Source organism: Syngnathus leptorhynchus, chromosome 18 (assembly GCF_054491065.1).
Source record: "Syngnathus leptorhynchus isolate UIUO chromosome 18, UIUO_Slep, whole genome shotgun sequence".
NCBI lineage: Eukaryota > Metazoa > Chordata > Actinopteri > Syngnathiformes > Syngnathidae > Syngnathus > Syngnathus leptorhynchus.
In genome coordinates, this window is record NC_141212.1 from 1,092,271 (window position 1) to 1,117,935 (window position 25,665).

The window sequence follows — 25,665 nt, forward strand, 5'->3', positions numbered from 1 at the left end:
TGACGTAAAAATGAAAATCAGTTGTGGGTTATTATTGACGCAACGTTGTTTTATTGTAAGAAAAGTGAATTATTGTTCGATGAAATACTTTTGTTATGAAGCCGAAACAATAGCTTCCGCTTTGATTGATTGTGCTTCTCCTAACTTGACTTCTCAGCTGAGCGTCTTCCTGGTTTTGTCAACTTGACGTCTTTTTTTCTTCTATGACAAAAGAGTCCATCTGAAGCAGAACACCCCAAAAACTTGAAATATATCCTCAAGTCTTCTAACAACAACAAAAATGAACTGCCGAGTTTAGCGTTTTGGTGACGTCCCGACAAAGTGAACATGTTGATGCCGTTTTTTTTCTTGGTTTTCACGCAAAATGAAGTCTACACGCACTCACAAGACCCGCAACTCTGTAAGTCTCTTTTACATACAAACCAGACTTCGTGCTTTTATTTATAGAGCTGGATTTTCTTTCCATCAATAAACACATACCGATAGCCTGCAACACATTTAGATCACTGAACATCTCAACTAAAACTTTTATTTACTTCTACATGGTGAAAAAAAATGTACGTTTGGATGTTTAGTTCATATTAACTACACATTTGCATATCAACTTGTTATGAACAGGTCTGTACTAGTGTAATAAGGTTTTATATAGTCGTTCTTTGCAGAACAATACAATCGTTATGCATGACTACTGTTACATTTTCCGTGGGATGAGCTTTGATGGCTCGGTGTGGTCCTCAGCATCTCTGAGTGCAATGTTGGACGACTTTGACGTGCTGTCGCCGTCCAGCGTACACGCACACTCCATCCGTCGCCGAGACCTGCTGGCCACTCATGTGGAGAAAGAGATCAGCTTCCACGCATTGCAAAGGTCAGGAGTTTTGAAATGCTCACCTGTGGAGGGGCGACTGACGCTCAAGTTGCTGTGACAGGGACTTCCGTCTGTACCTGAGGAACAACGAGCACATCTTCACCGAAGACTTTTCGGCGTGGGTGGTGGACGACGATGGCGAGCGAAGCCTGAGCGTGGACCGCCACGCCTTCTTCACCGGACACGTCATCGGTGCCTCCTCAATTATTGCTGCCGGGGTGAGAGCGACTAGTCGATGGTTGCCTTTTTCTCATTCTTTTTTTCTTTGGGTCTCGGCAGGAGAAGAAAACTCACGCGTTCAAGCTCACATGGACGATGGCGACTTCTCGGCCCGCATCCTCACCCAGGAGGCGGAGTTTAACATTGAGGTAGTTGCAAGGATAAGTCAACAAATCAATTCATGATCATTTGAAGCAGCGTGTTGCGGTTTCAGCCTCTTTGGAGGTTCACGTGGCCCTCGGACGGCCGTCTGCTGGTCTACCGCACGGACCGCATCCGAAACGTCAGCCGAGCGCAGCGCCCGTCCGTCTGCGGCTACGTCAACTCCCACCCCAGCCATCTCCTCCCCGACGGCCTTCGCCAAGCCGCCGAAGACGACGAAGAAGAAGGTATGGCAGATAGTGTCTGTGCCTGATGTCGCTTCCTGTTAGCAAACCTGTGACGGTATGTTGTTATCGTGCAAGCTTCAGAGTCCGCCTGGCGTGCACGCCGTGACGTGCACCCTCACAGTAAGAACACGTGTCCGTTGCTGCTGGTGGCCGACCATCGCTTCTTTACGCACATGGGACGCCGCGACGAGAGCACCACCCTCAACTACTTGGTAAGACCAAGGCCGAAGCGATTTATCGGGCTAAAGTAGCTCAAATCTTCGACTTACAGATCGAGCTGATGGACCGGGTAGACGACATCTACAGGAACACGTCGTGGGATGAGGACTTCTCAGGCTACGGCGTCCAAATCCAGCAGGTGTTTTGTCGCCAGCGCGGCCGAATGTCAGTTAGGTGTTCTTGACGTGTGCTTTTGCGTGCACGTCAGATCATCATCGAGAAGACGCCGACCCAGGTGGCGCCGGGAGTCGTTCACTTCAACATGGCCGGGAGTCCCGTAGCCGGTCGAGACGTGTGGGATGTCAAAAAGCTCCTAGAGGTAAAACCGCAACCCGCTCGGCTCCACTTTGGCGCACACGCCCGAGAACATCTCTCTCTTGCAGCAATTCAGCGTGGACGTATCAGAGAAGGCGGCCAACGTGTGCCTGGCCCACTTGTTCACTTATCAGGATTTTGACGAGGGCACGCTGGGCCTGGCCTACGTGGCGCCCATCAAGGCCGACATCCCCGGCGGACTCTGCTCCAAAGGCTGCCCGTCGGCCAGCACCGACGCCGACCCGCACCGCCTCATCTATTTAAACACCGGACTCACCAGTACCAAAAACTACGGCAAGACTATCCTCACCAAGGTGGCCCCACCGTGCTAGCAAAGGCAAGACAGAGAGCGCGTGACGCACCGCGTGTGACCCCGGCTCCCTTTCGACCCAACAGGAAGCCGACTTGGTGACCACTCACGAGCTGGGGCACAACTTTGGGGCGGAGCACGACAACGACCCCGACTGCGCCCCCCAAGAGGATCAGGGAGGGAAGTACGTCATGTACCCCATCGCTGTCAGCGGAGACCAGCTCAACAACAAGGTCAGTCCGCTGGGTGACAAAGTCGGTCCGTGACCTTTGACTTCAGCGACAAGATCGGTGCATCCAAGTTGTAGCCTAACTCTAGTCCGAGGTTCTGATGTCCGACTTGTTGTTTAGGTGTTCTCCAAGTGCTCCAAACGTTCCATCGTGAAGCGTCTCCGCTCCAAGGCGTCGTCATGTTTCAAGGAGCGTACAGTCAACGTTTGCGGGAATTCTCGGGTAGAACCCGGAGAGGAGTGCGATCCCGGACTGCTGCACTTAACCTCTGACCCCTGCTGTACTGCCGACTGCCGCCTCACACCGGGGTCGCGATGCAGGTCAGACGCTGTTAGCCTGATGCTAACGCCTGTTGCTATGTAAAGAACACTAGCGTGTCGCTAACGTTAGCGCATGTTGCTACGGAGGTGCAGTGACAGGAACAGCCCGTGCTGCAGGAAGTGCCAGCTGGAGGCCGCGGGTGAGGTTTGCCAGGAGCCCATCGAAGCCACGTGCAAGGGACGCTCTTACTGCACAGGTCAGCGACAAGTCACGTGTGCTTTCTCTGGACTGCATACTCACGTTTATTTGTGTGTCGGCGTCTTTTTTTTTTTTAAGGCTCCAGTGAAGATTGTCCACCTCCAGAGAACGCGGCGGACCAAACGCCATGTTTGGACAGCGGCGAGTGTCAGGACGGCTCATGTGTCCCCTTTTGTCTGGCCGTCCTCAAGCTGGAACCCTGCGCCTGCAATGGTATGCCGCGCCACCGTCGGTCCTCGCGTGAACCCCTCCCTCGTTTTTTTTTTTCCCTCGTCGTTCCAGAAACCACCACTTCCTGTAAGGTTTGCTGTCGAGGCAGCGGCGGCATTTGCGCTCCCTACCGAGATACGGCCGGTCAGTTCTTGTTCCTGCGTAAGGGCAAACCCTGCACAGTGGGCTTCTGCGACGGCGCGGTAAGAGCGTTGCCAGGAGGAAGTACGCGTGCGCCTGCTCCTGCGTACGTGACGTGTGGTATCCGTAGGGGAAGTGCATGAAACAGGTGCAGGACGTGGTGGAGAGACTGTGGGACTTCATCGACAAACTGGACATCAACACCTTTACCACCTTCCTGGCCGACAACATGGTGGGCTCCGTGGTGGCCTTCTCGCTGCTCTTCTGGATCCCCTTCAGCGTGCTGGTCCATTGTGTGGTGCGTGGACCCCGCCGTACGCCATCGCCATGGCGACGACACGACGGTTGACTTGCGTTGTTTTGCGCCTCAGGACAAGAAGGTGGACCGCCAGTACGAGCAGACCACCAAGTCTCTCTTCTTCCCCAGTGTAAGTAAGCGACGTCCACTTGCAAACTTCAGATCCCTTCAGCCCAGATGTTTTTCTCCAGAACGCGGAACTCCTGAGCAGCCTGGAGTCGGCTTCCGTGCGGATCCTCAAGTCTCCGAACGCTCGCTTCCAGGCATCCAGCCCCGCCCCCCCGGACAGCCCCAAGATGGCCACCATCGTCGAGGACGCCAACGTGGACGAGGCGGCGCTGCAGGAGGCCTTCGGGCGGCCCCAGGGAACAGTGGCGCGTTCCTTCGAGGACCTGACGGAGCAAAGGTTGACGAGCGACGTGGCGCCGCCCGCCAAATTGCGACATCAGCGCCGCGCCGATGCCAAAGAGACGCTATGTTGACTCGAGAGACCATGGTGACGACATTGTGGCTCGGGATCTTTGACTCCTCATCCTCATGGCAATCTTATCTGTGGAAACAATAAGGTTACCAAACAACACGGCAGTTGTCAAATATGAAATGAAACGACCCACCACATAGATGATGGTTGATGATTGTTGGACCACCATCAACACCTTGCTGACCTCTTGCGTGACAAATAAAACCAAAAGCATCCGTGTCCCCCAAAACCTGAGGAAGCCCTCTACTAAGCGGTTACCATGGTAACACAAGACAGAGTCTCGTGATCAAATGTTCACATTTATTTTACAAAAGCAAAAATTAAAAAACGACACGACGCACTGTCCGTCTCAGGCGACGGGATTGAGGGCGTCGTAAAGCCGATGGACGGCGACTTCCAGCATGTCCTTGAGAGACTCGTCCTCGGCGCACGTCACCTCCTGCGGGGAACGGAGCGCTCGTCAAGATAGCTTAGCCTGGCCGAAAGGACTTTGGAGGAAGACTTTGAGACTTACCCGGGTCTCGGGGTCCACGTGAGCCAAAGCGCCGTCCACGCTGACCGTCACCTTGTCGCCGTCTTTGAAATCCACGCAGTCCTCACCGAACATATCACTACGCGCGCACACGCACAGGTTCAGAATAAGAACTATTTGCGTTTGGAAGTGCGACTGGACTCACTGCAGCATGAGTTCCAATCTTTCAACGAAGACTTCCTGGTCAAAAGTTTCCCGCCGAGCTTCCAGTACTGAAAAGGAAAAAAAAAAAAAAAAAAAGGCGGCTGTGAACGGTCAAGCGGATTCCGGGTCAGGAATTTCACCGGTGCTGTCTTGACTGACTCTTCTGAGCGTTGGGGTTGGACTGGACTTCCAGAACCACGGTGGTCACCACGTCGGCGTACATGTCGTTGAGCGGGTTGGCCAGCCACTGAGAGGACCACACGTACACATAAGTTTGTTTGATTGACACCCGGTCAACGTTATTGCGCGGATCTGACCTCCAGGAGAACCATGCCGGCCTCGTGGACCAGCGTGATGTTCTTGAAGATCCGTACGGTGATCTTGTCTGCGGGCTCCACCTGCTCCACGTCGCCTCAAAACAAACGCACAACTCATTCACACACACTGCACGGACAGACGGACACACCCGCGTGTGTGCAAACGTGTTACCGGTGAGGCATCGGAGTTGCGAGACCAGCAGCGAGATGGGTCCCGTGTACGGGATGGCCTGCGTCTGCGTGACCGTGCCCACGTTCAGATCCGTGTACTCTGGAGCACAAGCGCAACCGGCGCGTTAGATGAGGTCACAACACGCGCTCTTCAAACGCACGCACTGACCTGAGAGATCGGCGGGCGTGAGGATGTGATAGTTGAAGTTTTTTTTGACCAGGATGCCCGACACCCTCTGACCTTGAGTGCAGGCCTTGTCGGCCAGCGAGCCCATCACCTGCAGACAAAACGCGGGCGGCGCCGTCAAGGCGCGGTCGCGCTTCCGGTTGCGCTAACCACGGCGTCAAAGCACCTTGGCCAGTTTCTCTCCGCGGAAGTTGAGCGTGACGGCCTCCGTGTTTCTGGGGTTGTGGACTTCGATGTGGACCTCGTCGTTGTCCTCGTACTCGCGGATGAGCGCCGCCTTCAGCCGGGCCATCTCGTTCTGCTCGCCGTGGACCAGGATCTACGAGCGGGAGGAGGAGACGTCGGCGCGGGGACGACGCCTCCCGGAGTCGGACGCTTACCACGTGAGGCGGTTTGAGCGCTCGGATGAACTCGCTGGTTTGTTGGTAGTCGGTGTGAGCCGAGAAGGAGATGTAGTCCACCGACATCTTCAGCGGGAGCTTTTGTCCCGACATGGTGCTGATTTCTTCCGGCTCCGTCATGATGTGCTGAAACACAATCGGCGGCGGATCTTCGCTCAATCTGTCTGAAGGTTTTGGAGTTTGATTGCGGTACGTGCCGGCACCTTGGCGAGCGTGCCCTCCACGCAGTAGCCGGCGATGATGACGCCGTTCCTCTTGTCGGTGCACCAGCTCTCAAAGAGTTCTCGAGACAAACCGCTCTGCATCATGCCGGGAGACGCCATCACCACGCTCGGCCCGATGTCGTCAAAGTGGTCCATGCTCTGCCGACGGGCACGCGCACACGGTTACACACAAAAAAAAAAATAATAATAATAAACTTCAGCGAGTGGAGTCACCTTGAGGTTGCTGATGTGCTTGAAGACAAAAGGGTTGTTGACGTTGATGGCCTTGCGGATCTTGTCGTTCATGGCGTTGATGTACGTCTGGTAGACGGCCATGCACTTGCGAGCCAGCGACGACGCGTAGTAGATGGGAATGTCGTGCAGCTCCGGGTGGTTCTGCCAGTACTCGTCTGCGCGCACACACAACCCTCACACGTGTATTTCTCGGCAGACACACGCACACACACGAGCAGGAGCTTACCGAGGATGAGAAGAAGCTCCTGCGCTCGTCCGAGCGCAAAGACGGGAATCAAGCAGCGTCCTTCTCGGTTGACAATGTCGTGGACCGTGTTGCAGAAGCGCGCCTCGCGCTCTTCGCGCTTCTCGTGGATGTGCGTCCCGTACGTGGACTCCTGACACACACGCGTACTTCACGTCAGGACGGCAAACAGAACACGACGGCCAAAAGTCAGCCCGGCGAACCAGCGGACCGTGATGAGGATGTCCGGTTTGACGCTGGGGATCTCCGCCGCCATCAAGTGTCTGTCCTCCTGACGCGAGAAGTCTCCTGTGTACAACAGCTTCACACACACACATTTAAAAACATTTGTACAGCCAAGCTAGCAACAGCGCCATTTTGTTTTTAACAGTTGGCGACTCCGTACCTTGACGCCGGCGATCTCGATCATAAACATGGCGGCGCCCAGAACGTGTCCGGCGTGGTAGCACCAGAACTTGATTCCCGCCACTTCCCGGACCTCGTGGAAGTTGATGGTCTCGATTTTCTCCATGCTCTCCTCTAAGTCCGTCTCCGTGTACAGCATGTCGTCGGCCGAGATGTTGCTGAGGGCGCACACAAAGATGAGTCTGCTTTCGTAGAGAGCTGCGGAAATCAAAGTATGGCCATCTGAGCATCCCAGGACGGAACCCACCTGACTTTGACGTAATCGGACAGCAGCCAACGGTAGATGGCCTTGGTGGCGTGGGTCATGAAGGTGCGCCCCTTGAAGCTGGTCTTCTGCAGGAACCAGGGCAGAGCACCGCAGTGGTCCAGATGGAAGCTGAAAGAAAGAATGTTTGGTTTGAATGTGTGATTGCCTGAGCAAGAATCGTGAGTAACGGCAGATGACTTACTGGCTGATGAGGAGCAGGTCGATCTCGGCCGGGTCGATGAGGTCGATGTACGGCAGCGCGTCCATGCCCTCCAGGCCTGGATGGATGCCGCAGTCCAGCTACCAGACCACAACCATGATGTCATGGCACAACCGTCACCAAGCAAATGAGCGCAGAAGATCTTACTTACCATAATTTTGCGCCCTTTAAACTCCAAGATGATACAGGACCGTCCCACCTCTTGGCCAGCTCCGCTACACACCCACAACAAAAAAAGAAGTGAAATCTAATAGCAGGTGTCCAACATTAAAACCAAAAGAGAGGGAAGCAAGATTGAAAACACAAAGTGAAATGAACATCATCACAGAGGTTCTGGATTCGAACGTGATGTGAAAGCGCTTGGCGGGAGGCCCAAGAAAGAAAGCGTCACTTTGAAGTTTTCAAACACTCACAGTGGCCGAATAAGAAGTTGGTCGCTTTCCTCGGCGGGAACTGCAACATCACTTTTTCGTTTGTTTGACATCTTCTACTCGAGAAAAGCGGTGCAACGCCACAAAAAGGGACATTCGCTCGACAATTGAAACGCAGTGTGCGCTTACTGAAGTTGACTTGCCGATTACTTCCGGGTTTTCTTCTTCGACGAGGCTTAACAGCGCCACTTTCTCTTTAGCGCCACCTCCGGAGGCACTTGCTTCCTACAAGCGGGTAGTCGACTCCACTTTGGCAAACAGTGAATTAATTGTTCAAAAAAAGACTGTTCACTCAAAAAAAAAAATAATACAGACAATTGACATCTTGTATATTTAATACTAATTTGCTAATGCTAACACATAACTGGTAATGCATATTAAACAGATATTTGAACAGATTTAGACATAAGACTTTATTCATTCCTTATCCTCTGTGAGAAGCTGAGATGTCTGGCCTCAATAGCCATTATTGATAAAGTTCAAGTCCAATGGATCCTCCAGCTTGTGGTGTACTGCCCTCTGGTGGACAAGGTGGGGAGACGCTCAATGGCCATTCAATTGATCCAAAACATAAGAACGGAAAAAATCTATTTAATGTCATTTAGGTATGTTTTTGATAAACAACAATATTACATAACACGATTATTGGCATTTCCAATAATGAAAGATCTGCGATCACAGAAGATCTGGTCACAGAAGGAATTCAAGTGGCATCTTGCTCATTGATGAAGATGGAGGACAGAGTCCCAGAAGACCAGTCTGCCGATTTCCAATCCCCTTTCTTCCAATTTCATTTTATTCGTCACTCGAGGACTCCAGGAGTCACTCTGTGATGAAATGCACAAAGGTGACCGGAAAGACTCCTCGCCGCGAAGGTTCCGCCTCCACGTGGCCCATCTGAAGCAGAGAGCACAGCGGGCCAATCAGAGAGCGCCGCCAACAGTTGGAAGCGCCGGCCGGCCGGGCGGGCGGCTCACCCACCCACCACTCGCTGTCCTCTTCGCCCTCCACCACGATCACCTCGCCCTCGTCGAAGGTCAGCTCGTCAGGGTTGTCGGCGGAACATCTGTAGATGGCCCGCACCCTTTTGGGTCTTGACGCCTGCGTGTGCGCAACGGCCATTAAGACCAACCGGCGTCATCGTCAGCCATTAGGACTTACGCTGAAGGTGCTTCTTGGTTTTGGGGTTGGGGGGGAGGAGTCTCGGGGGGACTGGACCTGAGAAGCTAAATGGAGATATCTTTGTTCGTAACATGACACGCACTCACACACACACACACGTGTGCGTCTGTGTACCTCGCTTGTCTGTTGGATTCCTTCTCAGCGACGACCTGGGTGGAACTGATCGTTCTGATCTGAAATCAATTATCCATTTATTGTGCGATTTCAATTCCGAGACCACTGTGGAAAGTCATTTAAAAAAAAAAAAAAAAAAAAACGCATTCTATTCAGATCCTCCTTGATCAGTGCATACCTGTTGAGTCGAGCTCAGACTTGTGTACGCCACTTCAGATTCCTAAGTGGAGTCAAAATGGAGAAGTACTTACCCGCTGGCTAATTTGGGTCCCGTTGATTTGGCGACGGGCGGGGGCAGCGGCGCTTTGTGGCGAGAAGGCGGAGGCGGTGGAATCGAGGATGTAGTGGGAGGCGGGCCCACGGTGGGAAGGGAGGTCCGGGGCCCGTGGTTGTCTTTAGGAAGCGGAGGAGGAGGTGGAGGTGGAGGAGCCACTGGGAGAACTGGAGGATCACGAGTGGCGTGATGCTTGGCTCCAAAGCGTCGCTCATGGACGGGAAGTGCCACTCACCGTACATGGAGGTGTTTCTGTCGGGGGTCACGTTGAGGATCGGAGGGTCGGATGAAGACCTCTGCCTTCCGATGGTTTCCATGGCGCCCGTCTTAGCGGGCTGCCCTCTGGCGGGGGCCCTGGGCGGCAACGGGGGATTGGGCCCGGGCGGCAGGTGCCGGTCCAGCACGGCGCCGTACGTCTCGTTGCTGATCATCATGCTGGGAATCTGACTGCGATGTTTGGCAATCTGCCCGGGAAGGCCGGCGCCCACGAAGCAGCTGACGGGTCGATCACGCTCCTCGCGGCGGTGCGGCGTGGGCTGGGGGGGGGGGCGAGGGGGCGTTAGGACATCCAACAGCGTTAGGACGGCGGCGCTCACCTTGTCATCCAACTCGTCCTCACTCTCGTCCATGTCGTCGTTATGGAGACGCCACTCGTACTCCACGTGCACGTGGACGTTGAACTTCCCCGACTGAGCCTGAGTCAGCTGACACATAGTTGGAAGTTTAGCCTCACTCCGTGGAGCTTCATTGCCGGACTGCTGGACTCTCACCAGATCTTCGCATTCAGTGTGGCCGAGTCGTCTCGCAATGTCCAGCGGTGTTTCTCCGCTCTCATTGGCTACGCACGTACACACACGTCGCATATGATCCTATTTGCATATTTGGCAGAAGATGCGGGACTTACCGATGGTCACGGAGGCTTTTCCTCGGAGGAGGAGTTTCAGGCACTCGCCGTTGTCCGTCAAGCAGCAGTAATGCACCGCCGTGCTTCCTTTGCTGGTCTGCTTGTCCAGGTTGCCGCTACACACACACACGCATTAATCTCCACGCGTGGTTTTCCTCAGACGACTGAAGAGTCGTTACCTGTTCTGCGCCAGGAAGTCGACGATGTGTAGAGAGTTCCTGTCCACCATGCGCACGGCGAGATGGAGGACCGTTTCATCCGGCTCCTAAAAGTGCCATCGTCAAGCATTTTCTCTGAGGAGATGTAAGAGGGACGGACGGACGGACGGACGGACGTACGTGCTGGTGGGTCTGCGGGAAGCTCTCGGTGAGATCCACGCCCTCGCCGTAGACCTGGAGGAGCGCCAGGATGTCGCGGTTGCGCACCGCCTGGTACAGCGCCTGCAGGCGGCCCTCCTTGTCGGCGCACTGACGGCGGACCAGCGCCTTGTCCACGTACTTGGACGTGATGAAGTCCTTCCGGCTCTGCCTGCACACACGGACGGAGCGGAGCGATCATCTGCCGACCATCCGTCTAGCTCCGGCTAGCGGGTGTGTTTCCACTCACATGTCACTGGTGGGTTCAGGCTTGGCCACGCCCTCTGCAGAAAGCTCCGCCTCCATGATGTCATTGAAGGCGGCGTTGCCGACGTTCTTGGCCAGCTGAGAGGCGAGAGCGGCACGTTTTGGCGGCGGCCGTTTCCCGTCGGCGAGCGAGCGAGCGAGCGGACTCACCAGTAGCTCGGATGTTCCCAGCACATCCAGGTCCAGACTCTGAATTCTGGAGTAGTGCACCCCGATCTCTCTGTGGATCCCCGAGCACTCGATGCAGATGAGCACGCCGAGGTTGGTGGACAACCAGGAGGGACCTGCGGCGGCAAACAGCAAACATCTCAAACCCGGTTAGCCCATTAGCGTTAGCGCATGCAAGACCAGGAGCCACGTCGGGGTCACCTGGAGCGCCACAGTCGCAGCAGACGCGGTTGCCGTCCATCTTCCTGACATCTGCGACGATGGCTTTGGTGAGCTCCTGCACGATGTTGTCGCCTTCGTCCTGGTCGCCCTTAAAAGCTTTACTCAGCGCTTCTTCTTTGCTGTTCTGGAGGACCGACATCCATCTGCGGCCGAGAAACGTCTCGCATCAGCGCCGGCCGGCCGGCCCAGGCGAGGCGAGACGGCGACTACTCACATCTGGCACTCGGCCTCGTCCTCCGCCTGGAAGTGATACGTCCGGTCGTCTGAGGGGGAGAGCAAAGGCGCCTTACGAGCCACCCTGACATTTTCGCTCAGGTTCTGCTGGTGTGGCTTACGTGAAAAGAGGTCAAAGTTCCTCTTGTCGTCGGCGTTCTTCTTCACCTGGCACGTCAGAAGGTTCAGTTTGGCCGGTGGTCGATTGGTCTGGAAAACACACGCAAAAAGGCATTTAGGGAACAAAAGAAGGTGTTTTCCCTCACGAGCAAACCCCGCCCCCCACGTCGATGATGTCATTGTTATTAACGGTCTTGCCAATAAAAAAAAAAAAAAACTTCCAAAAAATGAAAACCCTTCTGTCTCTCATCCTTTTCCTTAAGCTCTTCCTCCTCCTCTTCCTGATTTTCTTGCTCTCCCGCTTGCTTTGTCCTGATTGGTCGTTTGACTCTTGGTGTAAAAACTTCAAAAGCAAAACAAAACAAAACAAAACGACAACACAAACCCGAATTAAAACGCAACGGCGGGCGTTTGCGCGGGTGGCGGCCGGTGGGCGGGGCTTACCGTGGCGTGGCAGATGGTCAGGAAACCGTTTTTCACCGAGCACTTCCTCTTCTGCCAAACTTTCCTCAACCTGCGCCACACAACCATGAGCAGGCACGCTGACACGTTGGCGCTGGCTGGCGCGCCCACTCACCCCTCGCTCCTCTTGGACAGAACTCCCGAGCGCTCCGTCCCGTGCGCCTTGTTGCCTTGCAGCTGGTGCAGGCTGTAGCCTTGCTTCTGCTTGGCCGGAGCCTCCTGTCAATCGATCGTGTATAGGGTTAAGCTCCGCCCCTGCCCTACAGCAGGCCTCCTCCGAACCTCTTTGCTGTCAGACTGCAACGAGGTCTTCAGGAGGTCTCGGAGCTGAGTCAGTTGTTTCCTCTCGCCGTCCTGCGTCTGTTTGATCTGCTCCACACACACACACACACACACACACACACATCCCCCTCAGACTTTTTCAAAGGTTCAATTCGAAGCCCACGTGACGTCGGCGTCCTCACCGCCGTGAGTTCGGACGCCATTTTCTCCACCGAGGGTTTGAGGCTCTCGACGGCCGTCAGTCCATCCTGGAAGAAACTGAGCGCGTGTGTGCGCGTGAGCGTTTGTGTGCGCGCAAGACGTTGCGGCGTCCGTCTCGGGTCTCACTTGCACTGCGCGTGGAAATACTTGATAAGGTTCTGCAGGAAGTCGACGCCCTTCTTGACCTTGATGTCGTTGACTTTGAGAAGGTACTTTGGGGGGGGGGAAAAAAACAATGACGTCACTTCTGGTCAAAGAGCGCGCGACCTCTGACCCACCTCGCACATGTTCAACTGGAAGACGCGCCGCTCCTTCTCCATCTCCTCGGCGATCTCGCCGCCGCTGAACTCGGTGCGAATCATCCCGTGCTGCTTGGCGTGCTCGCGTTTCTCCTTCTCCAGTTTGGAGCTGTCAACGAAACCGAGGCTGAGGAGAAAAGCGCGAGAAGCCCAAGCCCCGGTGCTTACAGTTTGCTCTCGTAATCCTTCCAGGCCTTGTCAAACGGCTTCTTCAGGTCCTGAGGGGATGACACGGGTCACCTGACATGTAAGGTGTGATGCGGCGCGTCACATGACACGCGTCATGCCGAGCGAGGACGCACCCCCTTGACGCCGCGTAGATCCCCCTTGAGTAGACTGTCCAACGGGAAGGAGATGATATTGTTCATGTTCTGGATCTATCAAACGGGAAATGACATAAGTGAGGCGGGGGGGTATCGTGGGGGACGATGCGGGCGGGGCCGGAAGCTCACCAGGTTCTTGAAGAGCGCCGTTAGTTCTTTGCTGAAAACGGCAAACTTGAGGAAGGCGGCGCCCACGTCGGCGGCGTCGTCGCCGCTCAGGCAGTTGTCGCCCAGCTTCTCCATAGCCGACACGTATTGGTCCTCGTGCTCCACGTGGACTGCAATGCAAGCACGCACACGTCTCGACGAGGAGATTTGCGTTCGGTATTGTGCACTCGGCATGCCGGGACACGGCCGGGAATGCACGTCGGGCCGAGGCCAGTACGGAAATGTGTTTGTGAAATCTGTCGGCGCTCTACAGAACCTGCTGACACGACAACAAGAGCGCAATAAAAGAGAAGGCCAGTGTCTCACCCAGCCCTGACGTATACACGGACTTCACCGCTTTCTTCAGTTTGGACAGAACAGAGCGCTCCACGTCCAGAACCTGAATCATCAACACACACCACACAAGACAGAAGAAATAAGAAGTGGCAGAGAGAAGTTGTACTTCCTGTTGTGATGTACTGTGGTGGACCACCACTGGTGGTCATTACGTGTCACTTCCTCTCACTGTTTGCATCAATGTCAAAACCACTTTTGATTGTCTCACACATTCACATATTTCATCAAACACACAGAATGATGCAGGAGTGCCTTGCTCAAAGGCTGTGTGTGTGTTTGGGGCCAACAAACACACAAATGTAAACCCATTCAGAAAGTTGGTCCAACAAACACAGTGTCCATCCGGGACACGACCCCCCCCCCCCCCCTTTTTTTTTTCTTGTGTGCGTGTTACCTCCTCAAGGGCGTTGACGCTGTTCCTACAGTGCGTCATGCGCGTGGAGAAGCTGGACGTGGTGGGCGCCTTGTAGTCGTCGTTGCACTCACCGATGAACTCGGTGACGCTCAGCACGTCCGGCATGGCTGCAGTTCACAATCCCGAGCCGGAAAAGAACCGCACCGGCGTGACGTCACGCAAGCTCAGGTGGGGCCAGGAGCGCCACACCTGCTTCACACTCGCACACAAAAAAAAAAGTTGTGGAAGGCTTTCAAAGACTTCTAGGCGTGGATTTCCAGGCACTTCCTTGGTGCACGCAAGCGACGACTCAATCTGTTGCACTTTGCACCGACTACTCGCTGACTTCTGCTTCTCGTGTGGCCTCGATGGGCGGTTGGCCAAGTAGCTGGACGGCGTGATAGCGCCGCCAAGTGGAACACTGACGTCACGACGTGATGCATCAAAATGGATTGTCATCTGCTTTGATTTGCGACGTAAACCAACCTGCAACTCGCATGCCCTCAGAAACCACAAGCGTGGGCTGCTCTAAAAATAGCTCACCGGTGATGGGACATTGTGATTTCCTCGAAATGATTTCATTAGGGTGACCAATCTTTTAGTCCCCCCCCCCCCCCCACCAGCTGTGACGCTTGCTTTTTTTTTTAGCACACTTGACCCATTTTTCCTTGTCAGGGTCCATCAGGTCCTCCCTTCCCCCACCATGTTAGGGGTTTGACCCTCAAAGGTCAAGTGCTTCCTCCACTTGCTTGGCCTGAAAAGCCAGCCCATTTCTCTGCACCCAATCGGGAAGCAGCAAGAAAAAGTATGGCTGGGGGGGCTTCCTCCTTAATGGAGCCCAGCAATCATTTCACCTCCCCCCAAAGCACGCTGAACAAGATGAGGGGCGTGGGGACGCCTCATTTGAGAGTCCACAACCCAAACAACAATGGAACCGCTTGAGCAGTGATGCAGTTTGACTGTCCTTTTACAACGCTTCCACATTTTGCACCCCAACAATTCAAATCCCTTAAAGTTTGAAAAATTCTATCAAAATATAACTGAAACAATACTTGAAAGATATATTGAAAGAAAGATGCCCTAGGCAATGCACATAAGATTTTTTTTATTACAATAAAAAAAACTTGTCTATAATGCAATAATTCTTAAAAAATGGTCTATAATGCACCAATGAAGAAAACAAAATTAAGTAAAAAAAAATCTGAAATTAACCACAACCACAAGAAAATGATTTGTGTATTTTCTTTTATTCAATGACCCTGATTTCCCATTGAAAAGCGGTTGATAGATTAGCTGAGCTTGGATTGGCTCTGAAAGCGACAAAAGCGGGAAGACGAAAAATCACACAAAACCGAGCTACGATTGGTCGAGACGAATAAAAAGGCGGGCGTCCGATCAGAAAGCTGTGCTGCGATTGGCTTAAACTCCCACTAGACCGGTAGATGTTTGGAAGACGCCGGCCGGCCGGTTCGTGTGCGTCTGCTTGCGCTTGCACCCCCAAACGGAACCGTGCGGGCTGGCTGCATGAATAGGGTGAAAGTCGGCGGTGACTCTGGGCGGGTCGGCACCATGGTTCAGCAGCAGCGGCACGCCGGCGGCACCATGGTTCAGCAGCAGCGGCACGCCGGCAAATCGGCGGCTGCAGCTCACATCAAGCGGCCCATGAACGCCTTCATGGTTTGGTCCAAAATGGAGCGCAGGAAGATCATGCAGCAGTCGCCGGAAGTGCACAACGCCGAAATCTCCAAGCGGCTCGGGAAGCGATGGAAGTCTTTGGACAAGTCCGAGAAAATTCCATTTATCCGCGAGGCCGAGCGGCTCCGCCTGCAGCACATGGCCGATCACCCGGGCTACAAGTACCGACCCAAGAAAAAGAGTAAGACGGGCTCCTCGGGCGCCGGCCAGCAGCCGAACCCGAACCGGCGGGCTCGCTTCGTGCTCAAGCGAGACTTCAGCGACTCGGACGAAACCGCCGCAGAAGCGGATGAAGATTTTTCTCGGCTGTTGTACACGCGCCAGCCCAGCGGAGCCCTCTCACCGGACTCTTCGTCCTCAGCCCGGTCCCGCTCCGGCTCCAGTTCCTCGTGCTGCGGGGACGACCTGTTCCCTCTCAGCCCCGCCCCCTCGGAGCCAGCAAACCTGAGCCTCTCTCTGGTGGACAAGGATTTGGACAAGGACTGGAGCGGAACCGAGCGGGGTCACGGCTCCCACTTTGACTTCCCAGACCACTGCACGCCCGAACTGAGCCGGATGATAACCGGAGACTTTCTCTTCACCTTCTGAGCCAAGAGGGATGGGAAAAAAATAAAATAAAAATCTGGGACTTGACTTTTTATTTGCTCAGTTGTCTTAAAAAAACGAAAACCTAAAAAAAAAAAGTTTGAATGTTTTTTTTACGCACTTGTTACATTTTGAGTGCTGGCAGGTTTTGTGTTGGTCATGTGACAAAGTTTGATTTCTGCTCCTGTTTTGTAAAATATGGAAGGAAACGCGTGACCAAATAATAAATGGGATGCAAGTCTGTCTTGTTTTTTTTTCCCTTTAATGACGTGACAACTTCATGCAACTTTGCCAAAACATGCACAATAGCACATTTGACATATACGTCATAACACGTCACTAGTTATTGACATGGAAATATTACATCCATCAAGTCACAGGGGGCGGAGCTAAGGTGACACAAACATGACATTGGACGTCAATCACAATTTTTGTTTTGTTTTGCAAGCATCATATTGAACATCTAAAGCAGCGGTCCCCAAATTTTTGTGTGTGCCACAGGCCCGTTTCACCTGAAGCAAAATTGAATTCGATGAGGGTGTCGAGATTTGGAGTCGAGCAATTTGACGCAGCTGATTTTCTAAATCAAACTTTTGAGACTTAGTCTGGCTGTGTGGTGGGGTACCAAATGGAGGACGGAGGGTCGGACCGGGCCTGGTGGTCAGGGATACGTCATGCGTCACGACGACGAGCTAGTTGACATCTACAAACACAAACGGCAAAATCCCCACAATGTTAACACGGGAAAGGTTTGATCAATCGGAATGGCAAGTCACATGATGCGGCGGGCATGCGACAGGTCACAGGATGCTCTCGCGTTCCTCTCCGAAGGCCACGGCGTCGGCCGTCATGGTGCAGACCTCGGGAGGGTCTCCGGGCTTCAGGCCCCTCTTCAAGTGGACCACTCGCACGTTTTCATTGTCGGGGCCGGGCCGGGTGGTGCCGGTGGTCGCGGGCGGGATGATGGCTTCGCCGGCGGGGGCGTCGCGGCGGGGCGTCTGGCGGGGGCGCTCGCCCTGCTGAGCGTTGGTGTTGTTGTTGAGCGTCACGCTGCCGGCCGAGCGGTTCAGGTTCCAGGTCTGTGCGGCGGGCCAGGCCTCCTCGGGGCTGCAGATAGACATGCGGCTCTCGGCGCCGTCCCGCAGGGCGGCGTCCCGCAAGGCGGCGGGGAGGCCGGCGGGAGGCTCTTGCTTGCGGGCGGCGCCGTCCTCGCTCAGCTGGATCAAGTCGCTGCGTTCCGTCAGCGACTGCGACAGGTCGGCCTCCTCGTCCTGCAGCGAGTGGTTGGGCGAGCTCTCGTTGGAGCGCACGCCCGAGTCGGACGAGTCCTTCTTGTCCAAGGTGGCGTCCGACAGGTAGTCCTTCCCTTTCAGGGCCAAGGAGCAGCCGCTCGCTTTGGCCTTGGCGTTTTTCAACAGCAGGGTGTCGGACTCCTCCGACTCCTCGTCATCGCTGGTTAGCTTCTGGTAGCGCAGACCGTCTCCGCCCGCCTTGGCGCCCGCGAAAAGGCCGCCTCGCTCGGCCGAGGTCTTGCGGGCCAGCAGGGACTTGGACGACCCGTGTTCTCCCTTCTCGTCTTCTTCCGTGATGGGATCCAGCGCTTCGCCGCCGTCGGCGCTGTCGGAGGCCGCTTTGCTGCCGCTCCTCTTGCTCGCCGAGGCCTTGCGTCCGTCTTGCTCGGGTCCGTCCTTGCCGGCCTGGTCTGAAGACGGCGTCATGAAGTGCCCCGGCTGAGGCTGGACCGGTCTATCGCCGCCCCCGCCGGCACCCTCCAACTGGGCCATCTGGGCGATGTACTCCTGGTAGGCGCATCGGTACTCGGCCTGCTGCTTATCCGTCAATTTGACGATGTCGTTGCTGGACTCCTGCGAGTTGAGGCTCGTGATGCTGCCGGTCCGCTGGGGGGCGCCCTGCTGGAACAAACCAACACAAAGTGATGCATTTCCAGCGCCAATGGGTCTTCTGGCTGAGTTTGCTGACCATCCAATGCGCGCCGCCGGCGTGTCTGGGCGGCTGCGACTCCTCCAGGCCGATCATGCTGAGGTCGTCGAAGCTCAGAGTGAAGCTGTACATCGGGGACACGTCGCTGGGGGCGTGGCCGGCGCGGGCCTGCGCGGCGGCTCGGCGCAGGCCCGCATCGGGCTGGCCGCCCGTCACGCTGCCTTGCTCGCTGGCGGCCTCCTCGTACAGCACTTGGCTCTCCACCTGCCGCATTTCCACCACCTGCGGGGACAGAAAGTGAGGTCAGCGCGCGGCCGGACGGCTTAGCGGGCCGGCCATTTGGGCGTGGCGCTCACGCTGGCCCGAAAGAGCTGCCAGTCCCCGAAGTTCATGTTCATCTCCTTTTTCAGCTCATCCAGGTTGCACTGCGACAGGACTCGTCCGTTCACGTTGGCCTGAAGGCGAGCGAAATGGAATGAACGTCCGATGAGAGAATGTCGGACCTCGGTGACGGGCGGCGCTCACCTTCCTGACGGTGGCGGTGTACGCGGCCAACATGGCCTGGTCGATGCCCTGGATCTGCTTGACGCGCTCGCACACGCCGTCCGTCGTCATGGCGCTCAGGAGGGTGGGCGGCGTCCCCGAAGCCACCGAGGCGGAGCCCTGAGACACAAAACGAACGGCAGCTTGTGATTGGTGATTGTTAAAAGGCGGCGGGGAAAGCGGCGTCCGTGTTCAACATCATCGTGGTCGTCGTCGTCGTCATCCAGAGTTGAAATGACCAACGAAAGGTGGCAAAGGTAGGATGTGGCCGATGTACTCACGCTCGAGGGGGCGTCACGGGGGGCCGTGCTCTTAACGAGCATGCGAGGAAGGAGGTGTGATGGGTAGGCCGCCACCAGGGGGCGTGGCGGATGGTGGAGATGGTGGTGGTGGGGGAAATATGGCTGAGACAGAAAGAAAATCAACACAACGCAAATCAAACACGAACGTGACAAACGATGGATGGGAAGCCGCTGCGTGACGTGGTGCCGATGGAACATGGAGGCGATTCTTAGAGAGCGGATTTGGGTACTTCCTAAAAAAAGAAGCCCTTTGTCTTCATTAAGGACGAGGAAATGAGTCAATGACTCCATTGTTATATACTGGCAAAAATCAAAGCAAAGAAATATATGGGGGGGGGGGCTGACCCTGTTGTAGAAGGGGTGCTGGGGTCCGCCCATGCCGCTGTAGTAGCTGCTGTGAGGCGGCGGCGGCACCACGGTCCCCGCCGCCGGGTTGAAGGGTCCGCTGAAGGAGGCGGACGGCGAGCACGCCGACGACACCTGACTGTACATGGACACGGGCCGGGGCTGGACCTCCTGCAAGGTCGGGTAGCCGATGGCGCCCAGGTTCACCTGCTCACGGGCCGCACGCACATCTGGGCGGGCGGGCGGGTGGGGCAGGAAGAATCAATGATGAGGAAACAGAGAAAGAAGGATATGACGGAGAAGGTACCGGCAATGATTTCCCGCAGTTTGGGGTCCAGGTTGACGGTGCAGGGCAGGAAGGTACGAATGTCCCTGGCGGTCAGGACGGGCGTCCGCGACGACAGGAACACTTCAAAGGCGCGGACGTCTCCGTCGATCTCCAGCAGCGGCTCCACGTCTTTGGTGGTGGGGATGTTCCTCAGCACCCTGCGCCGGACCAAAGTCAGCTCGGCGCGAGCGCTCGGCAGCGGCTAGCCGACCGACCGGCCGGCCGGCGCTCACCTCTCATAAATGTTCTTGAGCGTGGCCTGGTCGGGAACGCCGTCGCTCTCCTCCAGGAAGAGGATGAGCCAGGACGTCCGGTAGGGCCACTGCTCCGTCAGGTTGATCCACGACGCCAGGCGGTCCCAGTTGAAAGCGATCTGATTGGCTCTCAGCAGACGACCTGCGCGCAGTCAAAGCAGAAGCGGTCGGCTGCGGGCGCCCCGACGTCGCTAAGCCGCACGCTGCGAGCTGACCGGTGACGGAGACGATGTTGAGGAGCCTCCTCATGCTCTGCGGGCTGATGTCGGTGAACCAGTCTTCGGCCACCATAAGCTTGGTCAAGTCGAAGGACATCTGGCGAGTCACCGAGCGCTGCGCCTGGCGCCTCCGGAAGGTGTCCTGCGCACGCCACCGAGGTTGCAAAAGGCTTTTCTCTTTTCAATGTCGGGCGGGCGGCCATCTTACCCGACGGCTGAGGGTGGCCTTGCTGCCACTCTTGGTGAGCTCTCCCAAGCTGTGTTGGGACAACTTGCGGTCCAGCTCCTCGTGCCAACCTGCGCAATCCACGTTGGCGGCGTCGCCGTTGGCGGGTGCGCCGCCGCCGCCGCCGCCGCCGCCCATCTTCCTGGCGCTGGACAGGCCTCTGCTGTTGAGGAAGACGGGCAGGTGGACGATGTTGCGCATGTAGTCGTGTCCGTTGACAAAGTCTCGCAGGACGCTGTTCAGGTTCTGGTTGATGGCCTTGATGATGATGTGCGGGTCGCTGGCGAAGATGGAGATGAAGGGACCTTTGGAAAACAGGACTCGCACCTGCGGGATGCGCGGAGATGCCGAGAGGGTCAAAAAAAGTCCCAAACTTTCATCCTCGCTGTGGTCTGCTCTCACCGTGTCGAGCATCTGCAGAACTTTGTCCTGCTCACACGCGTCCAAGCTGTCAATGACCACCGCCAACCTGGTCTGGTGCTGAGTGAACCCGTCGATGGTCTTGGCCATCTTGGCCATCAGCTCCACTTCGCACTTCAGAACCTGCAAGAAAAGTCAGCTTCAGCCGCTCGAGTCGCGCCCGACATGGAAGTCCTTTCCGACCTTCATGAAGCCTTCGCTCTTGAGCTTGTGCATCTTGTTGGCGGCGCCGTGCAGCCGCTTCCTCTGCGAGTTGAGCACCGAGTTGGAGACCCGCCACCACGTGCGGCAGTTGAGCAGGAGGGCCACGCCCACCACGCCGCCCAGCGCCATCAGGACGCCGTTGACCGTGTGGTTGTCGCCGCCCACCCGAAAGACGGCCATGAGCGCCACGCCGCTCACCAGGCAGCCCATCACCAGCGCAAACAGCATGAAGGACGGCACGCAGCAGGTCTTCTTCCACTTGCCCTTTCCTGCAACCGCAACAACTTGTCGTCCGGGCCTTCTCGGAGGGGGGCCTCGCGGGCAAGCGCGTACCTGGCGCCTCGTCCGTCTTGAAGACCCTGAAGAGGCGAGTGGCGAGGAATCCAAACTCCCTCTCGCACGCGTCGGACAACGTGGCGATCATCTCGGCCATTGACGTCTCGCCGCCGACGCTCGACAGTCGATTGTAATCGGTGAAGAGAAACCTGCGGCGTGACACGACCGTGACATCGCGATGACATCAGCGCAACGGCGCGGCGTCGGGTGCTCGTTACCTGACGGGCAGCGCTCGGGCGCTCTGCTCCGGGAGCTCCGGCGGGTTGACGAACATGAGCTTGAGGAGGAGCTCCAGGTAGCCGATGTGGCGGGCCAAGCGGTTGCTGAGGAGCCACGCCCAGTTCCAGTTGTCCCCCTCGCGCCGGCCCCCGAAGTAGATGACCACTGCCCACCGCAAAGAAGAAGGCTTAAACGCGGCGGAGGTCTGCGGCGCTGAAGTGCGGGGGAGGAGCTCACCGAAGAAGATGTAGAGCAGCGCCAGCAGGCTGAGCGAGACGGCCACGGCCAGCTTGGGGTCCAAGGTGAAGCCCAGAACCAAGGCCACCACGCCGCACAGGAGCAGCGTCAGGACGGCCGCCAGCCACGAGGGGCCCAACAGCGGCTCCATTTGCTGGCCCGCGAACGTCTTCATCTCGTCTGAGGACAACACACGCACGCACGCGTGTCCTGATCTGGTCTCCCTCCGCGTGCCAGCCCGAGTGCATGCTCACCTTCCAGCTTCTTGAGCAGGAAGGACTTTCCGCTGCCCCACTGCGCGTAGAGCCCCACGCAGATGGGCGGCTGCATGGTGGGCTCGCTCAGGATGTCGGCCAGGGCCGAGCTGTACAGGTCGTAGCCCAGCATGTCGCCGTCCGACTCGGTGGGCGACAGGTGACCTGCGGGAGGGGAACGGAGACGGTGAGCGGGCGAGGGCGGGCGGCCGGCCAGGCCTAACGCCACCTACGGGCGCCGAAGATCTGCGTGAGGATGCTCTTCTGGTGGCTGCAGTCGATGTTGTAGGGCGTCTCGCCCGCCTTGTTGGGACGGTAGAGCAGGCGGCCATCTTTGGGGTTCCTCAGGAGCAGCTCGGCCAGCCGGCGGCTGCGCCCACGGATGGCGATGTGCAGGGGCGTGTCTCCCCTCTGGAGACAAATTCAGCCGTCAAATCCGCCGGCCCACGTGCGCGGCCAAACGCGTCAGCTCGTCGGACCTTGTCGACAGCGGACACCTTGGCCCCTTTATCCAGCAGCAGCTCGACGATCTCGATGCTTCTCATCTTGGTGGCTTTGATGAGAGGCGTCTCGCCGTCCTGAAAGGGAGAAGCGGAGGCGTGACTTCCCGTGGTCGTGCCCGTGTGCGGCGCCGCGTCTCACCTTGGTGCACGTCTCCGTGTCGGGGTTGCAGTGCAGGATGTCGCGCACCATGGAGGCGTTGCCTTTCTCCACCGCCCAGTACAGCGCAGTCTTGCTCTCCTGGATGCACCCCAGCATCGTCATCATCGTGGTCGCTCGCGGTCAACACGAATGACTCACCTGGCCCCGAATGTCAATGTCGGCGTACTTGTGCAGCAGAGCTCTGACGATCTCCACGTGACCGCCTCTCACCGCTCCGATCAGCACCGTGTCGCCACTCTGCGTGCGCATGCGGGCATTTAACGATCTCAAACAAAAGAAAGCGCGTGACGGCGGCGGCGGCGCCTCACCCGGTCGGGAATGTTGACGTAGGTGCCGGCGTCAAGAAGGTCCTGCACGATCTCGGTGTAGCCTTCCTTGGCAGCGATCATCAGCGCCGTGTTGCCGTCTTTGTCCGTCATGTTGACGTTGGGGTTGCGCTTTAGCAGCTCCTTCACCACGTCGGTGAAGCCGCCTTTCACCGCCACGATCAGCGCCGTCATCGAGTTCTGCCGGGAGGCGGGGCGTCAGCCGTCAAGCTGTCAGGTCGGCCGATACGGCTTCTTACCGCTCCGTCCTGGTCCACGTCGGCGCCGTTCTCCAGCAGGTGCATGACGCAGTCCAAATGGCCTTTCCTCGCCGCCCAGATCAGGGAAGTCGTCCCGTACTAACACACACGCTCAGAATGTGAGCGTGAAAGTGCCACCTAGCGAGTGTCCACGTATGTGCGTTGTTGTGGGATGTCACCTTATCGGAGCAGTTGACTTTGGCGCCGCTGTCCAGCAAGAGTTTAACCACGTCGGCGTGACCTCGCCCGGAGGCCCAGATGATGGGGTACACGCTGTACTGCTAGGGACGAGCAAATAGTAGCCCATGGGACTCTTTCTAGCGTGATGCTTTCATGTGCGACGTGCTACCTGTCCGGTGGTGTTGGGGTTCGCGCAGTGCTCCAGCAGCAATTTGGCCACATCCACACGACCTTTATACGAGGCCCACATGAGCGCCGTCCATCCTCCCTGCCACACAAAGGCCGCACTTAAATGACATCACGTCGCCGCCGGCGCCCGACCGGACGGACGAACGGGAGGCGCACCACGTCTCGATGCTCGATGTAGGCGCTGTTCTCCAGAAGCTCCTTCACCACCTCCACGTGACCTTCCTTGGCGGCTGAGATCAGGGCCGACCAGCAGTCCTGAGCGACACAGATTTACACAAAGTACGCAAAGGTGCGCGCGGAAAAACATAACTCGCGGTTACCATGCCATCATCTTGTTGCTTGGCAACAGCACTGCTCCCCAACCCCGCCCCCATCTGTTTTGCTCACCACGTCATCCAGATTGACATTGGCTCCTCGCCGGATGAGCTCCTGCACGATTTCCAGGCTGCCCTGCTCGGCAGCCAGCATGAGCGGCGTCTGCCCATTCTGACCACCGCAAAACAGACAGTTTTACACAGGAGACCGAGATAGTCGTTTAGCGTTAATTAGCACCTACGTCGCTTCGTCCGTCCACTTCCTTGAAACGGTCCAGGTGGTCTCGCAATGCTGTCAGATTCTCCTCCTCCACGTGGCCAAACAGCTTCTGGATGGCCATCGTGGTCATCTTGATGGAAGTGGTGGTGTCCATCTTGGCAATTTCTCAAAGGACGCAGCTCCTGCTCACGCACACACGTCAAAGAAGCTGTCACTGCGCCCCCTGCAGGTACATCTGACAGACACGCATAAGGCCGCCTGCAGGGGGCGCGTTAGTGATGCCGTCATGCACCTGTCGCTGGCGCACCTTTACATGAACGTAATCAATATAGAAATGTGTGAAAAGCAACGCAATTAACGTATAACCGAATTAAGTTTATTCGCATCAAATGACGTCGATTTGTCGAATAGAATCATGACTGACGTGCTGTTACCATGGCAACACGCGGCAGCGCGCCATCACACAAACGTCTCGTTACACCCAAAAAAAAATAATTATATACTGACAAATAATTTAATATATGAGCAAATTTGCTCGATAATCCATTTGCAACTAGAAATTAAAGTGAATTTAGCATTTCAGCTGCCATGATGACGCCCATGGAAGCGTCGTCGAAAATAACCTTTGAGCTCCCGGTGACATTGAAAAGGAATGGCAAAGACGCTGTCACGCAGCAATAAATAAACGGCTGAAAGCAAATATAAATATAAACCTTGCCAATAAAACACATGTTCGACTCTGTCAAGCGCTTTTAATGGGCGACGTGTCAATCAACCGTTTCAAGGATGCTTAGTGGCCATTCGGAGGCGACCACAAATGATTACCGAAGGAATGACGTCGTTCGGATCCAGATGGTCTTGGGAGTTATTCTGGCCGATGAATTCTTCCTTCTGTCGGAGTGTCGGTGGATTAGGGTCGGATGTTTTGTCAGGCGATGCTCATCTCATTCTTCAGCCCAAACAACAGGCGCAGCAGCCATCTTGACCAACATAAGCGCGCCACACGGCAAACTCCGGTAATGACACGCATATTTCCGCTTAGGCTTGACAAAGTAAGAGCTAAGCCTTTATTTGTCGTTCAGCCCGGTGAGATATTTCACGATTTTCCCAATTATTCACATCTCCCACATACCAATCGTTAATCACGTCAGCCATTTTAATATTTTATGAATAACGTCTGGCTCCC

At 56.2% G+C, this 25,665-nt stretch overlaps 5 protein-coding genes across 9 annotated transcripts; 2 read left to right on the plus strand and 3 right to left on the minus strand.

Moving 5' to 3' along the window:
- Nucleotides 1–174: 174 nt before the first annotated feature.
- Nucleotides 175–4,617, plus strand: LOC147042144 (disintegrin and metalloproteinase domain-containing protein 17-like). The gene is made up of 17 exons (XM_085937518.1): nucleotides 175–400; nucleotides 739–868; nucleotides 930–1,060; nucleotides 1,148–1,236; nucleotides 1,302–1,476; nucleotides 1,552–1,688; nucleotides 1,748–1,834; nucleotides 1,904–2,014; nucleotides 2,079–2,324; nucleotides 2,407–2,553; nucleotides 2,671–2,870; nucleotides 2,964–3,067; nucleotides 3,148–3,282; nucleotides 3,352–3,482; nucleotides 3,551–3,718; nucleotides 3,792–3,848; nucleotides 3,910–4,617. The coding sequence occupies exons 1-17, from the start codon at nucleotides 328–330 to the stop codon at nucleotides 4,198–4,200; spliced, it is 2,412 nt and encodes an 803-aa protein (XP_085793644.1). The 5' UTR covers nucleotides 175–327; the 3' UTR covers nucleotides 4,201–4,617.
- LOC147042145 (cleavage and polyadenylation specificity factor subunit 3-like) lies at nucleotides 4,486–8,162 on the minus strand. The gene is made up of 18 exons (XM_085937519.1): nucleotides 7,939–8,162; nucleotides 7,677–7,740; nucleotides 7,508–7,605; nucleotides 7,306–7,434; nucleotides 7,039–7,216; nucleotides 6,865–6,954; nucleotides 6,636–6,786; nucleotides 6,389–6,564; nucleotides 6,155–6,313; nucleotides 5,931–6,077; nucleotides 5,717–5,869; nucleotides 5,533–5,641; nucleotides 5,365–5,463; nucleotides 5,193–5,287; nucleotides 5,035–5,122; nucleotides 4,877–4,943; nucleotides 4,714–4,810; nucleotides 4,486–4,638 (listed from the first exon to the last, which is right to left on the minus strand). Exons 1-18 carry the CDS (start codon nucleotides 8,007–8,009, stop codon nucleotides 4,549–4,551), a joined length of 2,061 nt encoding a protein of 686 aa, XP_085793645.1. The 5' UTR covers nucleotides 8,010–8,162; the 3' UTR covers nucleotides 4,486–4,548.
- Nucleotides 8,163–8,273: 111 nt separating this feature from the next.
- LOC147042146 (arf-GAP with SH3 domain, ANK repeat and PH domain-containing protein 2-like) lies at nucleotides 8,274–14,690 on the minus strand. Of its 3 annotated transcripts, XM_085938382.1 has the most exons (28): nucleotides 14,242–14,688; nucleotides 13,818–13,890; nucleotides 13,473–13,621; nucleotides 13,323–13,397; nucleotides 13,189–13,238; nucleotides 13,000–13,129; nucleotides 12,848–12,933; nucleotides 12,703–12,778; nucleotides 12,521–12,607; nucleotides 12,354–12,457; nucleotides 12,221–12,290; nucleotides 12,012–12,119; nucleotides 11,779–11,866; nucleotides 11,658–11,706; nucleotides 11,423–11,586; nucleotides 11,204–11,337; nucleotides 11,037–11,131; nucleotides 10,769–10,958; nucleotides 10,610–10,695; nucleotides 10,431–10,546; nucleotides 10,297–10,364; nucleotides 10,123–10,230; nucleotides 9,762–10,062; nucleotides 9,504–9,693; nucleotides 9,253–9,311; nucleotides 9,118–9,182; nucleotides 8,938–9,057; nucleotides 8,274–8,853 (listed from the first exon to the last, which is right to left on the minus strand). In XM_085938382.1, the coding sequence occupies exons 1-28, from the start codon at nucleotides 14,365–14,367 to the stop codon at nucleotides 8,779–8,781; spliced, it is 3,042 nt and encodes a 1,013-aa protein (XP_085794508.1). In that variant the 5' UTR covers nucleotides 14,368–14,688; the 3' UTR covers nucleotides 8,274–8,778. The 3 variants fall into 3 exon arrangements, with proteins under 3 accessions (XP_085794508.1, XP_085794509.1, XP_085794510.1); XM_085938383.1 differs by lacking the exon at nucleotides 12,012–12,119 and having other exon boundaries at nucleotides 14,242–14,684; XM_085938384.1 differs by lacking the exon at nucleotides 12,012–12,119 and having other exon boundaries at nucleotides 11,658–11,866; nucleotides 14,242–14,690.
- A 715-nt stretch (nucleotides 14,691–15,405) lies between these two features.
- sox11b (SRY-box transcription factor 11b) lies at nucleotides 15,406–16,762 on the plus strand. Its single transcript, XM_085938396.1, has one exon. It carries the CDS (start codon nucleotides 15,766–15,768, stop codon nucleotides 16,522–16,524), a length of 759 nt encoding a protein of 252 aa, XP_085794522.1. The 5' UTR covers nucleotides 15,406–15,765; the 3' UTR covers nucleotides 16,525–16,762.
- kidins220b (kinase D-interacting substrate 220b) lies at nucleotides 16,643–25,485 on the minus strand. Of its 3 annotated transcripts, none has more exons than XM_085938377.1 (28): nucleotides 25,305–25,485; nucleotides 24,502–24,661; nucleotides 24,333–24,431; nucleotides 24,102–24,200; nucleotides 23,926–24,024; nucleotides 23,756–23,854; nucleotides 23,577–23,675; nucleotides 23,320–23,517; nucleotides 23,150–23,248; nucleotides 22,991–23,089; nucleotides 22,828–22,926; nucleotides 22,582–22,759; nucleotides 22,349–22,513; nucleotides 22,095–22,274; nucleotides 21,857–22,022; nucleotides 21,636–21,787; nucleotides 21,282–21,571; nucleotides 21,081–21,221; nucleotides 20,661–21,005; nucleotides 20,450–20,594; nucleotides 20,214–20,376; nucleotides 19,960–20,138; nucleotides 19,653–19,882; nucleotides 19,287–19,409; nucleotides 18,988–19,125; nucleotides 18,819–18,917; nucleotides 18,502–18,744; nucleotides 16,643–18,434 (listed from the first exon to the last, which is right to left on the minus strand). In XM_085938377.1, exons 2-28 carry the CDS (start codon nucleotides 24,631–24,633, stop codon nucleotides 17,322–17,324), a joined length of 5,172 nt encoding a protein of 1,723 aa, XP_085794503.1. In that variant the 5' UTR covers nucleotides 24,634–24,661; nucleotides 25,305–25,485; the 3' UTR covers nucleotides 16,643–17,321. The 3 variants fall into 3 exon arrangements, with proteins under 3 accessions (XP_085794503.1, XP_085794502.1, XP_085794500.1); XM_085938376.1 differs by having other exon boundaries at nucleotides 16,644–18,431; nucleotides 23,756–23,857; XM_085938374.1 differs by having other exon boundaries at nucleotides 16,644–18,434; nucleotides 23,756–23,857.
- Between the last annotated feature and the right edge of the window lie 180 nt (nucleotides 25,486–25,665).

What these genes read in the sequence shown, in the direction of transcription:
- LOC147042145 (XM_085937519.1), bottom strand. Translation starts at nt 8,009, where the DNA reads ATGTCAAACAAACGAAAAAGTGATGTTGCAGTTCCCGCCGAGGAAAGC. An exon ending in GACCTGCTCCTCATCAGCCA is followed by an intron (nt 7,435 to 7,507) that starts GTAAGTCATCTG and finishes TCTTTCTTTCAG; the next exon opens with CTTCCATCTGGACCACTGCG. An exon ending in AACCGGACATCCTCATCACG is followed by an intron (nt 6,787 to 6,864) that starts GTCCGCTGGTTC and finishes CGTGTGTGTCAG; the next exon opens with GAGTCCACGTACGGGACGCA.
- sox11b (XM_085938396.1), top strand. Translation starts at nt 15,766, where the DNA reads ATGAATAGGGTGAAAGTCGGCGGTGACTCTGGGCGGGTCGGCACCATG.
- LOC147042144 (XM_085937518.1), top strand. Translation starts at nt 328, where the DNA reads ATGTTGATGCCGTTTTTTTTCTTGGTTTTCACGCAAAATGAAGTCTAC. An exon ending in CTCACAAGACCCGCAACTCT is followed by an intron (nt 401 to 738) that starts GTAAGTCTCTTT and finishes TGTGGTCCTCAG; the next exon opens with CATCTCTGAGTGCAATGTTG. An exon ending in CGAAGACGACGAAGAAGAAG is followed by an intron (nt 1,477 to 1,551) that starts GTATGGCAGATA and finishes TTATCGTGCAAG; the next exon opens with CTTCAGAGTCCGCCTGGCGT.
- kidins220b (XM_085938374.1), bottom strand. Translation starts at nt 24,633, where the DNA reads ATGGACACCACCACTTCCATCAAGATGACCACGATGGCCATCCAGAAG. An exon ending in ACATCGAGCATCGAGACGTG is followed by an intron (nt 24,025 to 24,101) that starts GTGCGCCTCCCG and finishes TTTGTGTGGCAG; the next exon opens with GGAGGATGGACGGCGCTCAT. An exon ending in GCCCGAGCGCTGCCCGTCAG is followed by an intron (nt 21,788 to 21,856) that starts GTAACGAGCACC and finishes GTCACGCCGCAG; the next exon opens with GTTTCTCTTCACCGATTACA.
- LOC147042146 (XM_085938382.1), bottom strand. Translation starts at nt 14,367, where the DNA reads ATGCCGGACGTGCTGAGCGTCACCGAGTTCATCGGTGAGTGCAACGAC. An exon ending in TCCAGTTGAACATGTGCGAG is followed by an intron (nt 12,934 to 12,999) that starts GTGGGTCAGAGG and finishes CCCCCCCCAAAG; the next exon opens with TACCTTCTCAAAGTCAACGA. An exon ending in GACGAGGCCGAGTGCCAGAT is followed by an intron (nt 11,587 to 11,657) that starts GTGAGTAGTCGC and finishes TCTCGGCCGCAG; the next exon opens with ATGGATGTCGGTCCTCCAGA.